Source organism: Camellia sinensis, chromosome 15 (assembly GCF_055761805.1).
Source record: "Camellia sinensis isolate YWXY chromosome 15, ASM5576180v1, whole genome shotgun sequence".
Taxonomy (NCBI): domain Eukaryota; kingdom Viridiplantae; phylum Streptophyta; class Magnoliopsida; order Ericales; family Theaceae; genus Camellia; species Camellia sinensis.
This window is the reverse complement of record NC_138975.1, coordinates 131,706,428-131,733,311: the sequence shown is the minus strand read 5'-3', so window position 1 is coordinate 131,733,311 and position 26,884 is coordinate 131,706,428. Positions and strand designations below refer to the sequence as shown.

At 37.2% G+C, this 26,884-nt stretch overlaps 1 protein-coding gene across 3 annotated transcripts in view; it reads left to right on the top strand.

Annotated features, from left to right (window-relative positions):
• SCD1 (stomatal cytokinesis defective / SCD1 protein (SCD1)) overlaps positions 1-21,584 on the top strand; it is a 47,415-nt gene extending 25,831 nt beyond the window's left edge. For 2 of the 3 annotated variants that reach the window (XM_082909373.1, XM_082909374.1), the window contains exons 15-31: positions 2,273-2,348; positions 2,488-2,561; positions 2,640-2,690; positions 3,088-3,245; positions 10,419-10,466; positions 12,882-12,939; positions 13,117-13,200; positions 14,776-15,037; positions 15,136-15,332; positions 15,530-15,594; positions 15,748-15,871; positions 17,007-17,188; positions 17,322-17,393; positions 17,483-17,643; positions 17,775-17,816; positions 19,112-19,320; positions 20,216-20,577. In XM_082909373.1, the coding sequence (XP_082765499.1) occupies positions 2,273-2,348; positions 2,488-2,561; positions 2,640-2,690; positions 3,088-3,245; positions 10,419-10,466; positions 12,882-12,939; positions 13,117-13,200; positions 14,776-15,037; positions 15,136-15,332; positions 15,530-15,594; positions 15,748-15,871; positions 17,007-17,188; positions 17,322-17,393; positions 17,483-17,643; positions 17,775-17,816; positions 19,112-19,320; positions 20,216-20,311 (1,959 nt within the window). In that variant the 3' untranslated portion in view covers positions 20,312-20,577. Of the gene's footprint in view, positions 1-2,272; positions 2,349-2,487; positions 2,562-2,639; positions 2,691-3,087; positions 3,246-10,418; positions 10,467-12,881; positions 12,940-13,116; positions 13,201-14,775; positions 15,038-15,135; positions 15,333-15,529; positions 15,595-15,747; positions 15,872-17,006; positions 17,189-17,321; positions 17,394-17,482; positions 17,644-17,774; positions 17,817-19,111; positions 19,321-20,215; positions 20,578-21,251 lie in introns of those variants that run through there. The other variant, XM_028242095.2, reaches the window with a different exon arrangement.
• Positions 21,585-26,884: the final 5,300 nt, after the last annotated feature.

Here is a 26,884-nt window from a genome sequence, read left to right as displayed (position 1 = left end):
GTTAAATCTTGCATTTTGTGACATTTTTGCTTTAAGTTGATTTATTGGCATACTGTCTTTTTTCCCCTTTAACTTTGATGTGACTAAGGTTCACCTAACAAGCAATCTGGAGTTTACCTATCATTCTGCAAAAATCACAGCTTCAAAGGCACACAGGAATAAAGGGAGCAAGAAATAATTGCCATGTACGGCTTATACCAACAGCATTTCCCATTAGAGGGAGGGAGGGAGGGACTAATGTTAAAATTTTATATGGGGATCTGCTTGGTGATTTGAGCACCTTAAGAGGTTAAATTTCCACATGAAAAATAGTCTCCATAAGAATGTGGATTCAGACATCAACTTTTCTTCCAAATCTAAACAAACTGGTCCTAGCTAGTCCTTGTGAACCCTGTGTTGTGACTTCTGATAATGATTTGTGACATTGTTCTTTTGACCAGTGATGCATACAGAGGAGTAGAATTTCACATGGTGCACGCATTTGTTTTATAAACTTCTATTTATTTTTATATATTGTATAAATTAGTATGTTTGCTGGTCTTTTTTTATGCATGTTTATTTGTTTTTAGGAGCCAAGGGTAATTATGTAATTTTATATTTTTCTGGACATATGCTGTAGTTCTGGTCAATAGGTCGTTGTACAGCTCAAGTTAAATTTTGGTTTTTAGGAGGTCTATTCTTTTCTAATTAGTAAGATTTTCTTGTTTCCTACTTGTGATCAAAAGCATAGTTGTCAAATCGGGATTCGAATCGTGAATCGAAATGGACTCGTATTGAATCGCGAATCGAATCGAATCGAATCGTGAATAGTAAATATTTAGTTCCTTTTTTTAAATCACTTAGAAAATATAACTACACACTTGATGTTAAATATATTTTATGGATATGAAATATTTAGACTTAAATCAACGAATATGCTGTTTTGAATGATGATCACATAGTTTAATAGATAAGAAGTTAATAAAAGTTCCTATGATCACCATCTTACCTTCCTTTTTTTATATATTTCTTATCAGCCATTCTTAATAAAAACAGTAAATAAAGATAAACCCTCAATTTCCAAAGTAACAATAATTTAACAACAATATTGATATTTGGACAATAAGCATATATACTTTTCCAATTAACAATGACCAAAAAATAAGAAAAAATTATTTAGGATATTTTATTTAAAGCCTAAAACATTATAAAAAGTATAACTAACCTCACTCATATAATATTCAACTATATTTAATTTAATAAAATAGTAATAGATAATTCATGGTGTAAATTACTTTAATCTTAAACATCTTTAGAAAATATATTATCATTTTTTTAAGGAAAAAACTAAGAAGAAAGGTTAAAAACATGTTAGGTCTGGCTGGATCCTATTAAAAACTCCATGATCAGTAAAATAACAACAAATCGTGTATTTATATTAGTTATTTTGGTATAAAACGCTATTAGAAATTGTATTATGCCATTTTCACTAAAAAGATGGAGAAAAAATGAGACGAAAATATATCGGATACAATAGTTTTAAGAATTGCATAAATCGTAAAAAGTCAATCAAATCGTGAATCAATTGTGAATCGTGTGATTCACTAGAGATTTACTTCCAAAATAGATTCACCCATAGATTTGTATCGATTTTGCAAAAATTGCGAATCGAATCGTGAATCATAAGATTTTGATAACAGAGATCAAAAGTCCTTGTTGGAATAGGAGATACTAGCTTATAAATATCAATGTACTTCAATTCAATGGAGTTGGATTTTGAGAATTTTTGTAAAGCTTGATGTTGTGTTTGGATCTTTGATTTGTGAAAAAAAAGTTAGCTTGTAATTTATTGACTTTTCCCTTCCTTTTTTATTCACTTCCTCATGATTATTGGAGGATGTTCTTCTCCTCCAATTTTGCTCTCCTCTAGTTGGGATCAGGAATTATTTTCAGAAAATATGTTCCTACATTTGTTTTTTTAATTATTTTCCCTTCAGGAGTTGTTTCTTTTAGCGAATTATTATTATTATATTTTTTTGTGTGGGGTTGGAAATGGATTATGGCAAGTAATACAATCTATTATGCTTTAATGATTTTTCTTTTTATTATTTTCGAAGGATTACTCTAATTATTATTGAAACCCAGATGCTTTTTCTTGTTTCATTTATCTTCTGGAAAAAAGGTTCTGGGTGGGTAATACCTGTGTTGCCAATGCCGAAACTTCTCGATTGGTTTAATTTCCTATCTTATTGGCATTAATAATTCAAAGTTTGCTGGTTGCTTTATTGAACAGGGTCTATGGTTGCGTCTATTGAAATTGGGAACAACTGATGATCCTCTTTCATCCTTTGAATATGGAACAATTCTTGGTATGCTTTGAAGAGGGGTCCACCCTCCTTTACTGAGATGCTTTGAGGGAAATTGTTTATGCGATTGATAAAAGTACAGTTTTCTTGAATGTGCAAAAAGTCTTTGCAAATTGACTATCAATATATATTGGCTTTGCAGCTTTGATTGAGTCTGATGCAGAGGGGATTGGTGGAAGTGGCTTTGTTGAATGCATAAGGGAGCACATACATACAGTATGTAGCTCAAAGAAGCATTTATTTTTTTTAATGTTTGTGCTCACTTCACTAAACTTACTTTATACTCTGTCTCAGGGGTGGATCTGTCAATTGACTGAGGAGCAGTTTATTGCTGTGAAAGAATTGGTAATACTTTTTTCTTGTTGATGTTTTTTTTATTACTCATGATGAGGATTATCACTATTTCTTGAAAGTTTGAAGGCAAAAGTATAAAATAGTCTTGAGTCATTTTGTTTTCTTCTTGTTATTCATCTACTTTGAACTTCTTCCTAATTGAAATCATTTACAATTTTACATCGCTTCTTTTATCTAATGTAAGTAATTATATTCATACGAAAAATTATATAAATGTTTCACCAAGATGAGATAGGCTTTTTCTTTTCATCTGACTCTTGTCTGGTTCACCAAATGGAACTTCTTCTCTTTCTGTAATTGTTGACTGTAAAGGTGGTTTGTCTTTCTTTTTCATATTTGAGCTGAGATTGTCTTTCTCACTATTGTATTTCAATATATTCAATCTCAGCTCAAAACAGCTATCAGTCGTGCTACCTCTCGGAATGACATGGAAACTGTCAGAGATGCACTTGAAGTGTCTGGGGAAATGTATAAGAAGGACACTAATAATGTTTCAGACTATGTTCAACGCCATCTTCGTTCCCTTTCCATCTGGGAGGAGTTGCGGTGGGTGTTTTTAATTCATTCTTTGTAGCTTTCCTTGTGGTAACATTATTTATTTATTATTATTGTTGTTGTCACTAGGGGTGTGCGCGGTGCGGGTCGGTGCGGTTTGAGAGAAAAATAGAAACCGTATGGCGGGTGGCGGATTGATAAAAGTGTCACTAGAATTTGCCATTTTCCTTATCAAAAACCGGCGGTTCAGTTGGCAAATAATGACGGATTTGCCTTGGCGGTTCGGGCGGATTGGCGGTTTATAAAAAATATAATTCAAATTACAAAACTTAAATCAAAGAGTAAAAAAAAGACGAGAGATATCATGATGTTAAGCATCTTACGAAGGTTTCTTCTGATGCAGCAAGTGTAGCAACAACATGATAATATCAACGACTATGCCATCAGTTCATTACAAGCATCTGTGGAAGCTACAATAATTAAATACAATACATAAAATTCCCCTCGAGTAGTAATGTAATACTATGTTCTAAGGTATAGAACAACAAGCAAACTTAAGTAAAAAAGAATTTTTAGAATCCTATAAAACATGATTTAATAGCGGTGCGGGTCGGTGCGGTTTGGAAGAAAAATAGAAACCGGCGGATTGATGAAAGTGTCACTAGAATTTGCCATTTTTCTTACCAAAAACCGGCGGTTCGATTGACAAATAATAACGAATTTGCCTTGGCGGTGCGGTTCGATGCGGTTTTGGCGGTTTCAGCGGTTTCGGCGGTATTATGCACACCCCTAGTTGTCACTACTACTTTTGTGCTTTTTTACTCTTTTGCATGCATGCACTCATGTGCGTATGTGTCTTTATGTTTCTTGTTGTTAGAATTTCCCATCTTTACCTTCACCTACTCCACTACACACTCCTCTTCACCTACCTCCACTTCACCACACACTCCACTTCACCTAACCCACTATCACCTCCACTACACCTACTACCACATTTTCTTCTATATATAGATTGTATAGGAATTGTAATTTATCAATCTTGTATCAATATATCAATCAATAATAATACATACAATTTATTCTCTCTTTCTCTATACATTATTTCTTACATGGTATCAGAGCTGGTTTAAAACCTAGTATTTTCGCTTCCCCGGCGGGCGGCAACCTCACCTTAGCCGCCCGCCGGACCTCAACCTATTCCGCTGATAAAATCAACAAAGATTTGTGCAACTGTAGTCATGTGTGAGGCTGATGGAGAAGAATTCTTCACCTCATATGACGAGATAGTCTGGAACTGGAAACACTGCAACATTCTGCTCTGGAATTCTGCAGCAGCTAGATTATAGCTTGGTTGAGTGCCAAGCTTTGGTTCTTCCACCCACTCTTGAACTTGCCCAGCAAAGTGTGAAGGTTCATGCTTGTGTTGGAGGGACTAGTGTGCGCGAAGATCAGCGCATTCTCTCCAGTGGGGTTCATGTTGTTGTTGGTACTCCTGGTCGTGTGTTTGACATGTTGCGGAGACAATCACTTCGCCCTGTTTACATCAAAATGTTTGTCTTGGATGAAACTGATGAAATGCTGTCACGAGGTTTTTAAAAATCAGATCTATGATATTTTCCAGTTGCTGCCACCCAAAATCCAGGTTGGGGTGTTCTCAGTTGCTGCCACCCAAAATCCAGGTTGGGGTGTTCTCTGCCACAATGCCACCAGAGGCTCTTGAAATCACCAGGAAATTCATGAATAAGCCTGGAAAGAGAAAAAGCTCATGCTAAGATTTGCGAAGTGATTCGCTGCAGGAATTTTGGCTTTGGATGAAACCCTTACCATACTCCACTCATTCTCTCCAACTGTTCTAACTTTTTATTTTTATTATTATTATTATTATATCAAATAATCAATGCACTCATGTTCCCCACTAACAGTGTCCACTTTTGACCCAAACCATTTTCAATCCATCATTTCTCCTTCACCTTTTGCACCCCACTCACCGACTCTCTCTCCACTTTATCACATGGGTTTGTCCCTCTCTCTCCTCCATTTGATTTCAAAAATCACTTATTTTTATTTATTTTTTCCAAGTCACTTTTCCTATTTTTTAAATACCCCACTTTATTTTGAAACAATCGCACTGATGTTTTTCATATAATCCATCTATAAATATTTTTTATCTATTTTCTTTCTCCCTTGTTTTCTTTCATTTTATTTTTATTTTTTCAACAAAACACTCCCAAAACAAAAACAAAAAACAAAAAAAAAAAAAAAAAAAAAAAAACATTTTACAAACTTGTCATTTCTTCATGCCGGGGATCAACCCCGATCAGCATTTTACACCATAAAAAAAAATAAAAATAAAAAAAAATAAAAATAAAAAAACACAAAACAAAACAAAACACAACCAACACAAATCGGAACAGTGGGATTTTTCTTCTCGCCTATTCTGCCGGTCTTTTCTTCTTGCCACCGTCTTGGGCGGCCCTTGCCGGTGTTGTCTCCGTGTTTCCCACTCCACTGGGCATGATCACTACTCCCTGCTCCTCCACTGCAGCATATGGCGGCCCTCCAAATCGGAACATAAAACTGGCCTTCCGCTTCAGCTCCTTATTTTCTGCCTTAAGCACACTTATCTCTGCTCGCGCATCCTTATACATGCGTTGGAGCAGAGCCAGCTGGGAGTTTAAATGCTGCACCTCATTTGTCCTACTCTGCAGCCGGTTCGACAAATTTGTGACCGCCGTCATGCTTTCCACACATGCCTTCAGAGTATACTGATTGGCCTCAATATCAGTTTGCACCGCCATTTTTTGCTCCACCGACCGCATCGGAAAGTTCAATGGAGCAAAACCAGAGGTGTTTGGTTGAGGTTCACTGGCCACCGCACCAGTTATTTCTCTTGTGGGCTCGTTCAGTTCTGGAAAGAGTGTTAAAATCCACCTACTCTCCACCTACTTCACCCACTTAAACCTACTCCACTAAACCTAACCCACTACACCACTACCACCTCCACTTCACCTACTCCTTACCTACTACACACTCACCCTCTTCTATATATAGGAATCATGAATCATTGTAATAGATATCAATATACATCAATCAATAATACAATCATTTCTCTTTATACATTAAATTTCTACATGGTATCAGAGCAAGGTTAAGACCTTAGTATTTCTCGCTTCACCGGCGGGCGGCAACCTCGCCTTGGCCGCCCGCCGGACCTCAACCTATTCCGCTTATTTTCTACACATACCTTGACTTCTTCAACATTTTCTTACACCCCTCCTCCGCTATGTCGGCGGCGGCACCCGCATCATCGTCTAGCCTCGATCGCCGTTCACCTCGCCTCTCACATATCCGTGGTTGTACTCTTACTCGTCGTCGTCGTTGGCGTTTCTGGCGCTGCTTTTCTGCTCGTCACTGCTGTTTTTTTCCCGATTTGCTCTCTCTCTCTTAGCCATGGATTTGGGTGTGGGGTGTAGAGCTGTGGCTCTGTTGTTGGTAGCCATGTTTGCTGGCTTGAAGGTTTCAATGGCAGCAGTGTACAAGGTTGGGGACTCCGCTGGTTGAACCATCATTGGGAATATTGATTACAAGGCCTGGACTGCTTCCAAGACGTTTCATGTTGGAGATGTCATCATTTTCGAATACAATTTTCAATGTCACGTGTTGCAAGTGCCCCACAAAGAATACCAAGCCTGCAGAAGTGTAAGACAGTAACATGCATCTTCACATACAGCTTGGGTAATGTGTAACTGTCAAAAGCACAAGCTTCTTGGACATCCCTCTCTCTCTCTCTCCATGGACCCAACATCATCATCATGCACCCACTCTATCTCCCTCTCTCTCATCTTTTCCCACTTTCAAACCCACTTTAATCATATCTCTCATTTCTCTTAATTTATTTCATCCACGTTCTTTCACCCTTTTCTTTTATTTTAATATATATATATTTTTTATTATAATATATTTTCCCTATCCCTTGTTAGTAAGCATCACCCGTTTTCCATTCTCTTATTATTATTTATTTTATATTCCACCAAAAAAAAAAAAAAAAAAATCACACTGCTGTTTTTCTTATCACCCATCCACAAATATTTTTCTCTATTTTCTTTATCCATTATTTTCTTTTATTTTATTTTTCTTATTAAACAAAACAACACCACAAAATAACACCAACAACATTCCACAACCTTGTCATTTTATTCATATCAGGGGATCAACCCCGATCACACTTTTACATCAAAAAAAAAAAAAAAAAAAAAAACCCCACACAAACAAAAACAAAACTACCACACCCACAGTGGGATTTTTCTTCTCTACTCAACCGCCGGTCTTTTCTTCTTGCCTCCGTCCTGGGTGGTCCTTGCCGGTGTTGCCTCCGTGCTTCCTAGACCACCAAGCAAGTTGCCTCCTCCCTGCTCCTCCACTACAGCATATGGCGGCCCTCCAAATCGAAACATCACGGTGGCCTTCCGCTTCAGCTCCTTGTTTTCTGCCCTTAGCACGCTTATCTCTGCTCGCGCATCCTTATACATGCGTTGGAGCAGATCCAGCTGGGAGTTTAACTGCTGCACCTCATTTGCCCTACTCTGCAGCCGATTCGACAAGTTTGTCACCGCAGTCATGGTTTCCACACATGACTTCAAAGTATACTGATTGGCCTCCACATCCGACTGCACAGCCATTTTTTGCTCCACCGACCGCATCGGAAAGTTCACCGGCGCAAAACCGGCAGTGTTTGGTTGAGGTTCACGGGACACCGCACCAGTTATCTCTCTTGTGGACTCGTTGAGGTCGGGAAAGAGAGTAAGCAGAGGGCGGGACGAAGAGGCCATTTTTCTGGGCAACAGAGTGTTACAGAATATCTCTCGCAACAGAGTGTTACAGACTCTCTCTCTCAGCACAACGAAGAGTTTTTCAGAAGTTTTTCTTCGCAAGTTGTTTTTTGTCTGCCTCAGCCTCAGCATCAACCTTGGTTAAATAGCGAGGCAGCCACGCGTATCGCGCGCCACTTGACGCCAGACGACAAACGGGCGCGCCAGTCAAGGCACTCACGTGCCTCGCCAACATGTCCGGCACATCTTTTTATGACTTGGGCTCGCCTTTTGATGGCACGCCTTTTGAAAGATTGGGCACACCTTTTGAGGGTGCGACTTTTTAAGGGTCCGACAAGACTCTGTAAACTGTCCCGACATTGATTCCGGTTAGCTCCTTTATGGGTCCGACAAGACTCTGTAAACTGTCCCGACATTGATTCCGGTTAGTTTCTACAAGGGTCCAGCAAGACTCAGTAAACTGTCACAACAACTGTCAGAACATTGTCTGCTACAACGGTCCGACATGACCCCATAAACTGTCTTCTACACCGTTATGACACCACCCTACAGTGTCCTCTACAATGACACCCCCATACAGTGTCCTCTACAACGTTATGACACCACCATCCAGTGTCTTAACCAATGGTCTGACACGACCATACAGTGTCTCCTATCCTCTTTTATTTTTATGTATTTTCTTGTTTTGTTCCTCTTTTCAAACTCAAGTTGGTTAGTTTCTATCCTCCTTGAGTTTGCGGGGGGCTGTTAAAATCCACCTACTCTCCACCTACTTCACCCACTTAAACCTACTCCACTAAACCTAACCCACTACACCACTACCACCTCCACTTCACCTACTCCTTACCTACTACACACTCACCCTCTTCTATATATAGGAATCATGAATCATTGTAATAGATATCAATATACATCAATCAATAATACAATCATTTCTCTTTATACATTAAATTTCTACAAAGAGCGTGAGCAGGTTCTGGGTAGCTGGACGGGAAGAAGAGGCCATGTTTTGGGTTGCTAAGTGTTTCAGTGCAGGGTTTACAGAGTGTTTCAGACTGCCAAAATTCAGAGGTTTCAAACTGGTTTGCACAGCCTCTGCCTCAACCTTGGTTAAATAGCCAGGGTCGATCCGCGCATCGCGCGCCTCTTGCCACTAGACGACAAAACGGGCACGCAAACCAAGGCGCCCACGTGCCTCGCCATCATGTCCGGCACGCCTTTTGATGAATTGGGCACGCCTTTTTATGGCACGCCTTTTGACAAAATTGGGCACACCTTTTGAGTGTGCGACTTTTTAAGGGTCCGACAAGACTCTGTAAACTGTCCCGACATAGATTCCGGTTAGTTTCTACAAGGGTCCGACAAGACTCTGTAAACTGTCCCGACATAGATTCCGGTTAGTTTCTACAAGGGTCCGACAAGACTCTGTAAACTGTCCCGACATTGATTCCGGTTAGCTCCTTCATGGGTCCGACAAGACTCTGTAAACTGTCCCGACATTGATTCCGGTTAGCTCCTTCATGGGTCCGACAAGACTCTGTAAACTGTCCCGACATTGATTCCGGTTAGCTCCTTCATGGGTCCGACAAGACTCTGTAAACTGTCCCGACATTGATTTCGGTTAGTTTCTACAAGGGTCCAGCAAGACTCCGTAAACTGTCACAACAACTGTCACAACAGTGTCTGCTACAACGGTCCGACATGACCCCATAAACTGTCTTCTACAACGGTCCGACATGACCCCATAAACTGTCTTCTACAGCGGTCTGACACCGCCATCCAGTGTCCTCTACACCATTATGACACCACCATACCGTGTCCTCTACAAACGTTATGACACCCCCATACAGTGTCCTCTACAACGTTATGACACCCCCATACAGTGTCCTCTACAACGTTATGACACCACCATTCAGTGTCTTCACCAACGGTCTGACACGACCATACAGTGTCTCCTATCCTTTTTTATTTTTATGTATTTTTCTTGTTTTGTTACTCTCTCCAAACTCAAGTTGGTTAGTTTCTCTCCTCCTTGAGTTTGCGGGGGGCTGTTAGAATTTCCCATCTTTACCTTCACCTACTCCACTACACACTCCACTTCACCTACCTCCACTTCACCACACACTCCACTTCACCTAACCCACTATCACCTCCACTACACCTACTACCACATTTTCTTCTATATATAGATTGTATAGGAATTGTAATTTATCAATCTTGTATCAATATATCAATCAATAATAATACATACAATTTATTCTCTCTTTCTCTATACATTATTTCTTACACTTGTATACCTAGTTTCGGCTGGATTTTATTACAGACCAAGGGGCTGATTAGTTGAGAATCAGAGTTGACTAAGTTTCTACCCATTTTTGTGTGACCTCCATTGCAGGTTTTGGGAAGGATATTTTGACTATCTGATGGATCGCTCATCAAGCAAGTAAGAAGTTTGATATATATATATATATATATATATTATAAGAAGCTTAATTTACATCACTGAAATTTCTGTACACAGTTTTCTCACATCATAGGATACCGAATTTGTCCCCCGTTTCTTTTTGGTGCTACTTACTTCCATCATTTGATGGCATGTTTCTTATGGTTGATTGCACTGAATGTTGACTTCAACCATGCTTCTATTTTTCTTCTGTTCTAGGAACTTGGGTTGACTCTTGCCAAAAATGGCCTAATGGAACCCTGAGTATAGTAGTTGTATACTGTGTGCATGGATAGGGATGTTTTGGATTGATTGTTTTTTACTAAGGTTGCTGACCAACATTACCAAATTATTTTTTTGTGCTTCATATTCTGAAAGAGAACCATGAGATTGGGACACCATTTAAATACCATTTGACTGATTGGGATACCATATGCTTTCAGATTAGGGAAGGGGCTTTGGGATTCATAGTCTTTCCATCTTTAATCAAGCTTTGCTTGGGAAATCGTTGTGGAGTTTTGCTAGCGAATTGGAGAGGTATCAGTGGAGGGTGGTGAAATGAAAATATGGGGGTGCCGGGGGGGCCGAACTACTGAGGAGGTTTTGCTGCCTTATGGTGTGGGTTATGGAAAGGTATTTGCAGTAGGTGGATTTGGTGGAATTCCTCCACTTGTCAAGGCAGTTTGTGGGGACCAATTGAGGTTTTGAGCTCATCATTGGTATGGGGAGGAGAAGTTGGAGGTATTTGAGGAGGGATGGTGACCATGTGTTAGAGTTGAATGATTGGGAGTTGGAGGAGTTGGTTATCTCCTCGCACACTTACATCATTATATGTTGTTCACATTGGTGATTGAGGTGATGCAGTTTGATGGATGAGGTCCTCTTCTGGACATTTTAATGTGAAGTCATTTTGTAAAACCCTTAAGGGCTTTAGAGGGTTTTACATCCTGTGGAAAGAGGTGTAGGGTACTGAGGCCCTGTCTAAGGTGATTATGTTTTTGCTTGGTGTGCGGTTCATGGCAAGATACTTGCAATTGATTATTTGAGGAGGCAAGTGCATGCCAATTGGTATTGTATATGCAAACACGATGAGGAGAATGCGTGTCATCTTATCATTCATTGCGAGGTGGCTCAGGAGTTATAGTCCTTGACTCTTTTCTTGTTTGGAGTGGATTGGGTGTTCTCTAGACATGGGGGAACTTCTTTGTTCTTGTTAAGGTCCTCATGTTAGGAAGGAGGAGGCAAAGGGCTTGGTGTTTTCTCCCTTTGGCAATCTTGTGGCTTCTGTGGGGATAAAGGAATAAAAGGATGCTTAGGGTAGAGAATAATCAATTTTGAGGTTCAAGAGTTTTTTTTGTCTGTACTGTATAGTTGGTTTTTCGGGGTGGTTAACCCGTCCTCGATTCAATTTTGGAATTTGTAGGGACCTTTAAATAGGCTTTTAGCATATATTTGTCCGTTTCCTTTTCTCTTGTAGACGAGTTGCACCCCTTGGTGTCTCCTTTCAACACTAATTCGAGTACTTGAGAAAAAATTACCAAAAAAGTTACTGCTTTTAGATTTCTTTCTCACACTTGACTGACTATGCTTTTGGAGAGAAAAAAAAGGAAATGACAAACTTGCAGCTGTTCGTGACAAGTGAGAACAATGTATTATTATATATTTATATGTATTTTTTTTATTAAAAAAAAAAAAATGCCCCATTGAAACCTTTCTTGCTGAGGAACTTGAAGATGCGCTTCTTGATTCAAAGATTAGATAACCCTATCTAAGACTGACCTTAGGAAGGAAGAAAGTAAGGACTATCGATAGCACGTGGGCAAGAACAATCCCGCAAACTAAGGAGGGAGCGGATGTCACTCGAGCCCCGAAGCATGCATGGTATGGTGGGTGCCGGAAGCGGTTATGTTAAGGAGCAATGAATTTTTTTTTTAGGAAAGAAAAAAGTTATTGAAAACCTTGATGAGTATCCTGTAAAAGTCATAAGATTTTATATATTCTTTGTATAGTTGAAATTATATGCCTAATTGCTCCACATATAGTTCATTGAACAAAACAAAAGAAGTCACTTGGCTTTCCTTGCCACAATTAAAATCTTGCCTCAGAATTATTTTATGTGATAGTTCCTTTAGCATTTTTGAATTTTTTTCTTTTGTCAAAATATCCTCCTCTGGTGCAACAGCCTCACCTTTTGATGAAATATTAGCACCTCTCTCCCTCCCTCCCTGCTCTCCCCTTCTATGCAAGCAATCCTCCAAACTCATTGGTAAGTAGCTGGCCGAGTTTTGATTCGTAGAGTGGGTAAAATAACCTGTAAACCCAGAAAGTAGCACTATAGATGCAACTCTATTTGTGAAAAGCATATCTATTCGGCTCATTATTAAATATGATTGTTGACATTTGTTCTTATGTCAGGTCAGCCAACTATGCAATGTTGGTGACAACACAGCTAATTATAATGGCATCACACATGGTAGTATTTTTATTTTATTTAATATTTAGTTTTAGGTTCCTTTTCTTTCATCCTCCTTGTTCTTTCCTTTCATATATATATATATATGTTCTTTCTTTCTTTAGTACTTTCCCTTCAACCTCCTTTTACAACCCTCTACTTCTGATTATTGAACTTGTGTTTACTATTGTTGTCAAGGCTGGATTGGGACTTCCTGACACTGATGCTTGGTATACCATTGAAACAATTGCGGAGAAGAACAACATTGGATACAAGCAAATTGTAAGTTAATTGATGTGTTTATGGGGTTCTTATTTGTTTATTCATCTATCTTTAGGTGGCCTGGGTTTCGGGAGAGGTTAGATACAAGAGTCATTCCCATAAGTCAAAATGTCATGCTGTTCACAAATAATCATAGTCTTCAAAACAGTCAATACCTTTAATTCATGGTCTTACCAATTTCCAGGCAATTCACCAACGCAAACAAAAGTTGCAATCAAATTTTAAATCAAGAGAGAACAATATCCCCAATTAAGGGTTAGAGAGAGAACCAAGGCACTTAGCTTAATCAATTTTGTATTCTTCAAATAAAAATTAAAAACAATTGAGGTTATATTACCTATTTATAGGTTACAACTAATCGGGCACTTAACATAAACTTAGTAGGTGTTTGGGATAAACTATAAAAGTGCACTTCTTTTACCGACATACACTTATTTGGATCACATCAATCAACATCTATCAACATCTCCTCTCTACTTTTCTAATCACCTTCTTTACTTTTCTACACATTTTTTTTTTTAATAAAAAGTCAAAAAGTGCACTTATTTAGAACATCTCAAACCACCCCTTAATGTGTTTATTCTACCATATCAATACTCCCCCACTAAAAGAAACTTCTCCTCAAGTTGGGTAGTAGCTAGGCGAGCCATGTCAACTCAAATTTGAGATTTGAATGAAGGTGATGAGGAATAGGTTTAGCATTTCCTTGCTCAAAGTGGTCTTCACAAGTGGTTCATCCATGAATATGTTGAGGTTGCAACCTTGGCTACATAGCCACAGCTGCAAAGACAACAACCTTCATCATGTAATTTTAACCTCATGCTAGAGCTTTGATAAACCTCCATTTTCCAAACCTTTTACCTCTGACCAGCATATTTGTACAGTAGAGTACTCATCCTGTGGGAAAGAGACCAACTGCCTGGCAAAGGACATATATCCGAAGTAAGGCTGAGGAATGTGAAACAACAAGAAGAGTGTCTGCGCATTTAATAAACAGGGCCAGCTTGAGAAGGCATTAATAAGAATTGGAAATCTCTCTGACCTTCTTCCTTCCTTCCCTCCCTTGGACATAATTGTCAAAATGAGCATTGTGGCAAGTAGCTTAACCAACACAACACAACTTCCTATAGAGCATGTGGTGTACCACGTTTCCGTCCTGTTCCCCATACTCAAATGATCTATGTTCCAAATAACATAGGTCTGGACATTTGAGTTTGTGGACATACTTCCACTGTTGGGAAAAGAAACTAAAATTCTCTATTTTTTTTCAGGCTGCTATTTATCTATACACAAGCCTGTGACTCTCTGGCTGTTGTTTTCTTTTCTCTTTTTTATGTTTATTTTTTTATTTGTGTATTTATTTTTGGATGGGGCAGAGAGGTGATGGGTTTGCAGTCAGTACATAGGTTCAATAAGCTATTATTTATGCATGATATCCTCAACTATTTGGTTATGTGTCTTTTTATTTTTATTTTTTCTAAGCATCTTGATTAGATGTTAATCTTGAAAATTGTAATATTGTGCTTGAGATTATGAAATTCCTGCCGATACTGTTCATCCTTCGGTTCATTGTAGATAAAAATCAGGGGATTCCTGTCACATATCCAGCAACTATATAGTTGTTACTGGGGAATCTATTCCATAAAGGTGCATTCTGTTTCACCCTATGGTTTGCCCTCCCCGCATCCACAAGATGCCAACAATGACAATCAGCAACCTGCTGAAGCTTCTGGTGTGGGAAGGAGCTGGGTCCAGAGCATGTTTACCAGGGATACATCACTAAGAGCAAACTCTTTCAGTCGTGTTCGCAAATGGACTTCAGATAGTGGAAATTTAGGTGTTTATATTTTTTGGTACTCAATGCATTTGCATTCCAATTTCTCTGTGCAATTAAGCTTATATGACCTCACATGCTGCCTCATTTTTCAAGTACAGCTGCAAATGAGAATGGGACTCCTCGCAAACAAGATTCAACTGCTGGACAAAAGAAAATACAAACCAATGTCCGCCTACTTAGAGGTCATACTGGTGCTGTCACTGCTCTACATTGTGTAACAAGAAGAGAGGTGTGGGATTTGGTGGGTGACCGTGAAGATGCAGGTTTCTTTATCAGTGGAAGCACTGACTGCTCGGTAATCGTTCTTAGTTCTTACTTTTTCTTTTAAGCTTTTCATTTTGCGAGAATCATGAACATGAGACCTTGAACTGGTGTTATTTTTGGCAAGGGCAAGTGGCTAACTCTCCAATTTTTCTTTCGTTATATTTTTTTTTCTTCTTTTTTTTTCTCTAAAGCAATGATGGTTTTTGCCTTTTTGCTGTAATGTTACAGGTAAAGATATGGGATCCTAGTCTTCGTGGTTCTGAACTTAAGGCAACTTTGAAAGGACATACAGGGTATTTCTGCAATTTGTATTCTTTAATCTTTTTGCTTTTTCTGTTTTAACTTATAGAAGTTATTCTAATTCCTTTTCGAAGTGACTGTTTCTTCTGTGATTTTCAATTAATGCACCTTTGAAAATAAATTTTTTTGTTTTATTCAATTTGCAGAACTGTCCGAGCAGTAAGTTCGGACCGAGGGAAGGTGGTATCAGGATCTGATGATCAGTCTGTGATAGTATGGGATAAGCAAACTACTCAGCTTCTAGAAGAGCTGACGGGCCATGATGCACAGGTTTTCATTTATCAACACAAATTTTGCTAAGATTGACGTGATTATGTTAAACTACAAAGGTGCCTTGTGATGGGCATAGAAAAGAAAGATAACCTAATATTTTACACGGGATCTATCAAAATCCAAACCCTGTGAAATAGGCAAAGAAAAAACCACAACTTTTATCTATTTTAGTGTACCAAAAATACGGTATCCCATCAACCTGAAGGGAAAGGAGGGTGTCCTGTGATGCTCACTGTGAGCTTGCCCTTTTATCCTAGCATTTTCCAGTTTCTTTGGAGACGTGTGAAAATCACCGTGTGGGAGACTTGATGTGGTTCTCACCATCACTTTACAGTACCAAATGTTAATGCATTTGGTTACCTTGTTTTAGAGAGCAGTACAAAGGAGGTGCCTTCGTTGTGTGCATGGAGGAGTATAGAGAGCAGTACAAAGAGAAGCATCTGAACAAATTCCAATGGTTAAAGTTATCTAGGCTAGGGGAAGAAATGAAATTCTATGACTGAGAATGAGATAGCTCCATTTATGGTAAATGGAAAAGGTAAGAAATGGCAAGGATAGGGTTGAAGGCAATGTTGGGGGTTCTTGGCCTTTTGACAGGAAAGAAGAGGAGTTAGTACAGGCTGTGGGATGGGTAGCTTTGCGCAATCACATTATAAAGTAGTAGTGAAACCAAAGAAGCATGTTAATGCATATTTCATTTTTATGGAAGAGTTTAGGAAGCAGATTAAGGAGAAGTCTCTGGCCACTATTGGTAAAGTTGGTGGTGAGAAATGAAGAATGATATGAAAGCTGAGAAAGCTCCTTTTGTGGAATTGGCACTTTAGGTCTTTGAATGTATTAGAGGTTTGGATATATCTTTTTACTGTTTTTGTTTGTTTTCTTTCGTTTACTTTTTTGGCATTGTAAATAGTCCCCTTGGCATTTCCTCAATACAATTTACTTTGTTGTTGATTATATATATATATATATATATCCGATATGGATAAGGGATATTTAGTTCAATCCTGCCCATTTTATCCCTGAAACAAATTAAACCTAATGCCTCCACTTTTTTAAGGAGTGCAAATTTTGGCGATAACTATTGTAACAAAATGACCCAATGGAGCATAATTCCTGTCATTTATGCTTGTAGGTCAGCTGTGTACGCATGCTATCAGGGGAACGTGTCCTTACTTCTGCTCATGATGGAACTGTGAAAATGTGGGATGTAAGAACAGACACTTGTGTCGCAACTGTTGGTCGTTGCTCAAATGCTGTTCTTTGCATAGAATATGATGACTCCACAGGAATATTAGCTGCTGCTGGTCGAGATGCGTATGTGAATTTCAAATTCTAATTTTACAGTGGTGTAGATGCACTTATGAATTGAAACTTTTTGTCATGATGGCTGCTGTACATTGTAAACTTATTAGTCAAGAGCCTAACCTAAGAATGCTATCACTTGAAGGGTTGCAAATATTTGGGACATCCGTGCTGGCAGGCAGATGCACAAGCTTTTAGGCCACACAAAATGGATCCGGTGAGCTAAATGAGCATGGAAATGCTTTTTGTTCCTTGTTTTGTAATTACGGCCACTAGAAATTCAGGAGATTTTATGTTAATATGCAGGTCAATCAGAATGGTTGGAGACACATTAATTACTGGCAGTGATGATTGGACGGCACGAATGTGGTCTGTTTCTCGAGGAACATGTGATGCTGTTCTAGCTTGCCATGCTGGTTCAATTATGTCTGTTGATTACTCAGTGTCAGACAAAGGAATAATAACAGGTTGGATCTCTGCTGTTTTATTTCTGCATTGTGTCTGTTAATGTTTCTTGCAGCTTAGAAACTTCATTTTGGTAAGGGCCATCCTATGAAATAGGAGGATTGGTTTCTAAAATCTGATTGCATCTTTTCAGGTTCAACTGATGGTTTGATCCGGTTTTGGGAAAATGAGGAGGGTAAGAGCCACTAAGATCTTTGAACTGTTATATATAGAAAACTTGTTGGATCTATGTAGAATATTCACAATTCTGTATTATATGCCTCAAAATGTTGGACAGATCAGCGTAGCATACCCCTTTGTTCCTTCTCAGAAATCCAAAGAAATCAAGTGAATGTTACGATTCATGATTTGAGACGATTTACCATTCAATATTTTAACAAAACAATTCACTTTAGAAATAAAGTGAATGTCCTGTACAAGTTTTATAATGAATACCAAAGAGTTATTAGAATGCGAGTAATTTGAATTGCTTCTTAATGGATGATCCGTTTCTTACTTTGTGAATTCTCTTATGGATGAATCTTATATCAAAGAAACTCCTGTAGATTCAAATATTGCTATTACATCATAAAAATATATTTTTAAAACTTTCCAGACCTTTTAAGTGTGCATCAACTTTAACTGATGTTCAGTGATGCTTTTTTGTGGATTTTTGGAATTATTTCCCACTTTCTAAGCTGAGACTTTATAATGGTTCGGGGGTGTTTTTTCCCATTTTTATTTTCGTTATCTTTTTACTTTCACATGAGATCAAACAATTTTGAAAATTTTCTTCTTAACGACTCAAGAAACTTCTAATATGGTTTCTATGCTTACTTTTGGTTTGGTACATGTAGTCTGAGTTGGCTGAAGGTTGAAACCCTCTCTACTTATAAAATTGTCATCCGTTGTGAAGCTTGTTTTATTTTTTCTTTGGTTAACTTATTATGTTGATAAATGGCTCTTTACTGTTATTGCTCATGATATGAGGACCTTGGAATGTCACCAAATCACTACCAAGTGATATGAATGCTGTGTTGGGCATAATTACAGGATGCTTTTATAAGATTTGAATTGCAGATCCAGTTTAGTTTTTGAATTTTTGTTTTTCGTATTTTTTGTCTTTGGTGAATTTTTTTCATATTTTAGTCTTTTTTTTTAAACTTTTTAGATGCACTTGATCTAGATGCTCCAAAAATGTTTTTAAAAAATAAAATGACTAAAAATTTGACTTTTTAGATGCGCCTAAAATTTTACTTTTAAGGTGCATTTAAATAGTAAAAAATTTGACTAAAATATGAAAAAAGTTCACCAAAGGAAAAAAAAAATCAAAAACAGTTTGTGAGTTTCAAAACTAAACAAATATATTCTGTCAGTGATTAACTGATTACTGTCTCATCATTTTGACTACTTGGAATGAGGGTGATGCCCTTTTTTTTTAGGGTGGAATCGGTCTGCAAAGTGGCTAAACCTTCTTTTTTATTTATGCAGGAGGTATAAGATGTGTGAAGAATGTAACTATCCACACTGGTTCTGTATTATCTATCAATGCCGGCGAACACTGGTTAGGTATCGGAGCAGCCGATAATTCAATGTCTCTATTCAATCGGCCACAAGAGAGATTTGGTGGTGCGTCTAACACAGGATCAAAGATGGCTGGGTGGCAACTCTACAGAACACCCCAGAAAACAGTTGCAGTGGTACTTCATGCATTTTCTTTATGCTATTGAAAACTCTGCAATAGACAACTTAATTTTCATAATCATTATTGCATCTCTCACCTAAGCTGACCACGGAATTTAGTTTTTGCCTTATCCTTTCTATATTTTCTATGTTTTCGCTCATGATGAATAATTTTCCTATATGAACTTGAATATAGCCCTCCTGAACAATCTCATATGCTGTCTCATATACATACATTTATGCTATTATATAAAACACACAACTTTCTTGGTCTGAACAATTTTGTTACAAAATTTTAAAAACCCACAACAATATTATATTTTCCCCGAATATTTATCTTGCCTAACAGTTACTGTAAGGACCAAAAAGTAAAATCACTAAATCAATAGCTGCTATCCACTACACAACTTTCTCTCCCCACTCTCACCCATAATCTGCATACACTTTCACTATATACATAATTGTTCCAGATTTGATCATTGGGAACACACAACAATTCAAAGAATAGATAATCTTAATTTAAGTTGTATGAAACCCTCAGTCAGGATGGTTTCACATGTATTAGTCAAGCCTCTAGTTTAAAATCTCTATTTACACTGCTTCCAAAATAAAACCATAAGAAATGCCATCTAATTTCTTTGTAATTATCTACAACTTATAGAATTATAATCCGAGGCTCAACAATTTGCATAGTTTAATAACATATTGTTCATTTACACTTGCAATATATCAAAAATATAACCTTATGATCTATCCACATATAACAGGAAATGCCATCGAATTTTCTTATAAATCATAAAAAATTTGCTTGCACATTGTGCGTACTTTGCAGTGGTGATGAGACAAAGAACTATGAGGATTTGTTGGTTGTTTTTCTGTGTATATAAATGGGTTTTTTTCAATGGCTTTCAGGTACGATGTGTGGCTTCGGACCTTGAAAGGAAAAGGATTTGTAGCGGTGGTCGTAATGGGCTGCTTAGGTTGTGGGATGCCACCATCAACATCTAAATTTTTCTCGGTGTGTACTATGTGTATTTGGGGTGTTGTAATCTTGTATCATGTCAAATAGCGTGTTCTATATCAAACCATAATGTATCAGAAGAATGCAGTTTGGCCTCTCTATTTTTTTGTGTTTACTTTCATTTCCATTAAAGTTGTTATGGTTGTAAACTCAAGCTACACTGCGATTTTGACTCAAATTGTTGCCCTAACATTATGGTTTGTTCGGTTGCTAAGGAAATAGAGCAAAACAAAAATGTTTTAAATTTTCTTGATACTGGAGCTATTGTTTTGCTTGTCGATCTGCTTGTCACCGGACCAAATTTGATCATTTTTGGATTATTGTTGTTATTATTATTATTATTATTTTGTTTACATTCTTTAGCCGGAAAGCTAATAAGGTTCTCTCTTTATTTTGCCAACCCAAAAATTTTTACCAGAAAATATAAGCTGTGGTTGAGATTATTTTAGATGGAGGTGCCACCACCCGAGAATTAAATCTAGGCCATATATAAATTTTCTGGGTAAAATTCCGAGTTTGGATTCTGATTCCGTAGTTTTTTTTTTTTTTTTTTTTTTTTTTTTGTGCGATCTTGCCTTTTGTACCTGCACTGGACTTTCATCTGCGCTTTATATACTAGGGGCTTGTTCCTCTATTTATATACTAGGGGCTCATTCGCCGTTTTTGGTTGAATTTTTAGATTTTGTTAAAAAACAAGAAGAAAGGAAAAAAAATTAGTTTGACGAAAATAAACCCCATTTATGAAAATATTGATTTTTAACCATGGCCAGTTTTCTGATGGTGGCTTTCACATGCTTGCTCAATCAGATGACTCCAGTTGATGAATCCAGTTTCATTTGGTGTTTTTTGTGGTTGTTTATCTCCAGATCTAGTTTTTCTTTGTATTCTTTGTTTGACTCTTATTTATTTATTTTTTTGATAACGCAGGTATTCCCAACCTTCTAGTTTTTTGGGAAGTCAGGACTAATCCTGCGGGGTAAGTAGCCCGGAGGAAGCTGTGTACCCCTTTCAAACTACTGTAAGCACTCACCCAGTGGAGAATCGAACCCGTGACCGTGCGCCTTACCCACACAATTGGTTTTTTGGTGTTTGGCAACTTCCAATAGTTAAAGAGAAAAGGAAAGAAAAAAGAAACAATTTTTTTTCTTCATAAATTTATTTTATTTATTTTTTTATGAATTTAATATTTTAATATGATCAAAGTACGTAATTCTTTTCCAACATTAAAATATAATACTAGTATTGTCCGATTCGATCTAACTCAAATTAGAAGTTTGTTCGTTTGATTTCTAAATAAAAAAGCACCTCCTCAATAGAGATGTCACGCAACTTCTTATAAATCCATCATGAGTATCATCCATAACCGATGTGAGATGCCAACATCCTCACCTCAGTCTAAATACTAGCATAATAGAGATTATGTCATATTTATGCGCCTCTTCGATAAATAAAAAAAAAAAAAAACACATGTATATATAAGAACACACAAGTGGAAATTATAAATTACAAATGAGAAAAAAAGGCACAACTTTTTCAATTCAATCAAATTTTGTGATCAACCCATCATGGTTTGGTTCATTGGTGCCACCATTGCAACCTGCTGCTGCTGCTGTTGCTGTTGCTGCCTAGCCACGTTTCCAAGCCATGCTATAAAAACAAAACATAATATTCAACTCAAACTTTTTGCTTATTAGTATCATTCATTCTATAAAAAGAAAATGAAAAAGCAATACCATATATTTAGAATTTTATTTTAAAATATCAATGTATGTGTATAAATTCCACAATATATCTTTTAAATCTCTTGATTGAACACAATTTCAATTTCATGGTAGTTTTCTTGTCATGTTTTATGGGTATAATTTCTCTTACAACAATCTTACAACAATGTTACATACAACAATATATTTAAGGGGTACGTACGTGTAGGTTTTAATAAGTGAATTTATTGTCTAATAGGTTCCATAAGAAAAAATTGTCATAAAAAAATGTCATCAATTATAAGTTTTAGCGATAATTTATAAAAATCATGACAAAAAAAGTCACTAATTGTCAATTGTTAGTGACATATATAAAAAAAATTGTCACAAAAAAATTATTTTTAGCGACAATTTTGCCAAGACTTATTTTTAATAGGACTTGATAGAAATTAAGTCCAACTATTAGGACCTATTGATAGTTTATCCTATATTTAGAAGCTTTTTAGTCGTTTGGCAATAGTTTCGAGTTGTTTTTGTGATACATTTTTCATTGTCTCTAGCAATTTTATTTCGCTTAATGAGCTCAAACAAATTTTTTGTATCAAATTTCGGGTCAAACAAGATTACCAAATATGTTCACTAAGATAACCTCTCCATTATATGGTTATAATGAAACGATTTATTATTAATGGTTGTGAAAAAGTTTCACCAACATATTTTTACTTCAAATTTTAAAAAATAAGGGACAAATTAAAATTTATGAGAATATGTAAATTTTTTATTTTCTGATTTTTAAAAATTAATTATAAATATACATATATATATATATATATATATATGACTTACCAATAGAAGGGTCCAAACCCCTATGCTGAAGCTCCCTATATTCTTGACAAAGAGCACAATGCTCACAGAAGAAGTGAGTTATCCAGTCCGGAGCCGGCGACTCCACCAGCCCATATCGGCTTCTCAGCTTACTCCGGTAGCCGCATGATATCAGACGTGGCATTCCGATGACGCAAGCAATTAATCCATACAACATCCCACTTGTCGCACATGCTATATTTACACAAACATACAATTTACAAACAACAACAATAATACTCTATTAAAAAATGTTTAGTAGTTTGAATTTGTATGATTCGAATGTCTCAAAATATCAAGGTGACGTCTTTTTATCCCCAAAACGACGTCGTTTTGAGACATTCGAACTACTCAGGCCATAAAAATTCGGATTATCAAAAATTATTGTACCCCATTATTAGACAAAAAAAAAAGATTAAAATTTTGGAAATATTTTTTATTTCGCACATATTTTTTTATTCACGTAATATAATTATATGAAAATTTTAAAATATATGTATATAATATACTATTCTTCATTTTTCTCATATCAATTATCTCTTTTTTTAATAATTAACAATTGACTATAATCGATTAAAAAAAAAATCTCTCTTTTATATGGATTAAAGTATGAGTCATCTTGATTTTTTAATTATATTAATTTGATTCCTACTCATCCTTATCCAATTTGAATTTAAATGATTCATTCTTCAAACTTTATAATGAAAACAAGGGGTGTTTTTTTTTTTTTTTTTTTGGAATTTGTATTAGAACAATTTAAACACAAATTGAATAAATTGATAACTAATAAATTAACACAATTACTATTAAAAATTAAAATGAAACAAAAAGTGCATATAGCCCCATGATATATTTAACCCTATAAATAATAAGGAGGATTGGAGGGCATTGTTCAGACTTATTATAGCGATTTTGGTTTTCCCTTCTTGGTTTATTGTATTCCGAACTTGGGTCCGTGGATGTTAGTTGTTGTCTTATTCTCGTTTCCATCCTTTACTCTTTATATTTGAATCTTGGGTTGTATTGGGCAGGTTTGAAACAGGTCGGTTGTGTTTGGAAACCAAGAGTTGATGCCCAGATTTTGGCCTTCACACTCGAGCGGGGCTTTTCACACTTGAGCAGGCCCTTTGCTTTTGTTCCTCCGCTCGAGCGGGGAGTTTAACGCTCGAGCGGGATTATTCATCTCTCAGTATTTTTCCCTGCAGGTCATCAGACGCTCGAGCATCCACTTTCACGCTCAAGCGAGGACTTTCGTCTGCAGAACTTCTGGAAGTGTGCATTCGACGCTCGAGCGGTGTGTCTGACGCCCGAGCGGGGCGTTCCACGCTTGAGCGGATTGTATATTATATCAGTTCGAGATGTAGCTTTTTGGATCACTTTTTCGACTTTTTCTCTCTCTCTCTCTCTCTAACTTTTCAAAGACCTCATTTGAGAGCTCCTCTCTCTAGAATTTACATTCTCTCTTCAAAATCATCTAGTTTTAGTGATCTTCCACCCTAGTCCCTTTGTAAAAAGTGTGGAGCTTGGTGTGGGCTACATTTTGATCCGAAAATCTTTGGGTTTGGAGCACCTTCAAATTTCTTCATCATCTCCTTTGAGCTCCGAAATTTGAGGTAGGGATTACTACTCATATTTATGGTCTTTGACATAAACTTGTAGTCATTTTGATTAAATGTTTAATTTGGGCAATTTTGGGTGCTAGGGTTTCAAAATGCATAAAGATGGGTTTTGTTCTTTTGACCCATACATGTGTATTTTGGGTCTTAAAATGAGGTTATTGATGATATTTGGACCTTTGGGTCAATGTTGAGAAAAATGGAGAGAAAAGCCCTAATTTGTTGTTATGAAATAATTTGTATAATTAATTTGGGAAAGTTATGAAAACATGAAATTGAATTGGAAATAATGAAATTGGGTAATTATGAGATTTAATGGTGGAGTTGGATTTATTAATCACTCACATTTGACATTGTGAATAATTTATCTATTGATAATTTATTACCTGTTTAGAAATAAATGTTTTGGGCTATCGGTGGAGGATAGTCTTGATTGTTGTAGACATTGTATGATGACTAGGTGAATTATAACTAATCAATTGAGTATGTCATTGAATATGACGGAAGGAATAACACATTGAATATGTGATTTGCTTGATCATTGTATATGATAAGTGTTTAAATACATTGTATATGTATGTTGTTTGGGAGAAGATAGGGGATGTACTCCAAGATTTGGGAGGAGATAGGGGATGCACTCCACGATTTGGGAGGAGATAAGGGATGTACTCTACGGTTTGGAAGGAGATGGGGGATGGACTCCTAAACCGGATTTGGGAGGAGATAGGGGATGGACTCCAGTGAGAACTAAGTTTGCCGGAGTGTCCAGGGTGAAAGTCCCGAAATTTGAATTACGTTTGTATAACATAGATGATTGAAGTATTGGAATGATGATGATTTGAGTTGTAATCTCATTTGAAATGGAAGTGTTGATGTGTTAACTATGTGAGTTATAGTCTCATCTGAAATTGAATCATTGAAGTATCGTTAGTATGAGTTGTAGGCTCATCATGAACTATTTGGCTGAATAAGGAACCATATCTATGAATTGGTTTGGATGATATAATGGAAAGAGATATATGTTTTTTTATACAAGTTAAACATTTATCAAATGCCTATGTTTTAGTTATTGCTCATATTATGTTTAGCATATCTCTACTGGACGTTGGCTCACCCTATATGAGATATCATTTTCAGGTTCAAGTGTTATGTCACCTCCAAGGACATAGCTTGGAAGGTTCTGGGAGTTGAAGACACTTTTGTTTATTCTGTTATTTTTGGTGATACATGTAAATTCAAGCCAAAGGCTTTTGTGTAAAGAGTTAAAACTCTTATTATGTTGAAACCAAGTGTTGACTTGGAAAGTTGTAAGCCTACAGGGCATTTACTTTTGTTGTCAACATGTATTACTTTTTGTAAGAATACTCTGATGAATGGAAATATATTTTATTCTCTTGTCTATGTATATCATGAATGTTGGGTTTATGTGTATTATTTTGAGGGGGTTACAACTTGGTATTAGAGCGTACCGGGTTTGAATACTTGGGTACGTGGGAAGTGGTTAGTACCACAATGGGTTTGTCTCGCTTGTTAGAGACTTAGATGTAATGTTATGTGTTTATTTGATAACATGTTTACGTGACTATTTGGGTATGGAATTTAGTTTCTAGGATGTTGATTGGATCTTTGGGTTTCTAGAAGTCCTATTGGAAAGGCACTTGATCACTGTCGTTTCTAACTGGAACTCTAGCAACGCCTCGAGACTGTCATTATCCGGAAATGAAATTCATAAGTGCTTATGTGATTATGTGCTTACGTAGAGTGAATTACTGTTGTCCATTGCATTAGGACGTGAGTGATATAGCTTCGGCACATTTGTGAATGTTCTAATATCGTTACCTTTATTAGGATGTCAGGACGAGGACGTGGTGGTAGGCGAGGTAGGCCTAGGAGGCAAGAGATGCCTATACCGGATGCAATTCCGGTGCAGCAGGAGGGTGTTGGTCAAACCAATGTGGCCGAGCCAGTAGGTCAGCAGGCCATGGGCGCCTTAGCCCACGAGATGGCAGGAGCATTGAGGGAATCTATGGGCATTCTCAGGGCTGAGAATCAAGCCTAGGCCCATATAGCTGAGGCGGGGCCTTTCTTTCTGAAGAGTGAGTTTTTTCGGTCTAATCTGGATGAGTTTCTAAGGGATCCGAAAGAGCCACTTAAGGCTGATGAGTGGCTTGAGCAAATGATGAAGACGTTTGAGATGCTAGGCATCGAAGACGGAGCCTTGAGGGTGACCTTGGCGTCTTTCCAGCTAAAGGGAGACGCCGGTCAATGGTGGAAGTTTGTTCGGGGCCGTATTTGTGGGACTTGGGAGGCTTTCGTTGATGCCTTCTAGGAGAAGTTTTTGCCTCCTACTGTTATGGAGAAATTGAGGGATCAGTTTTGT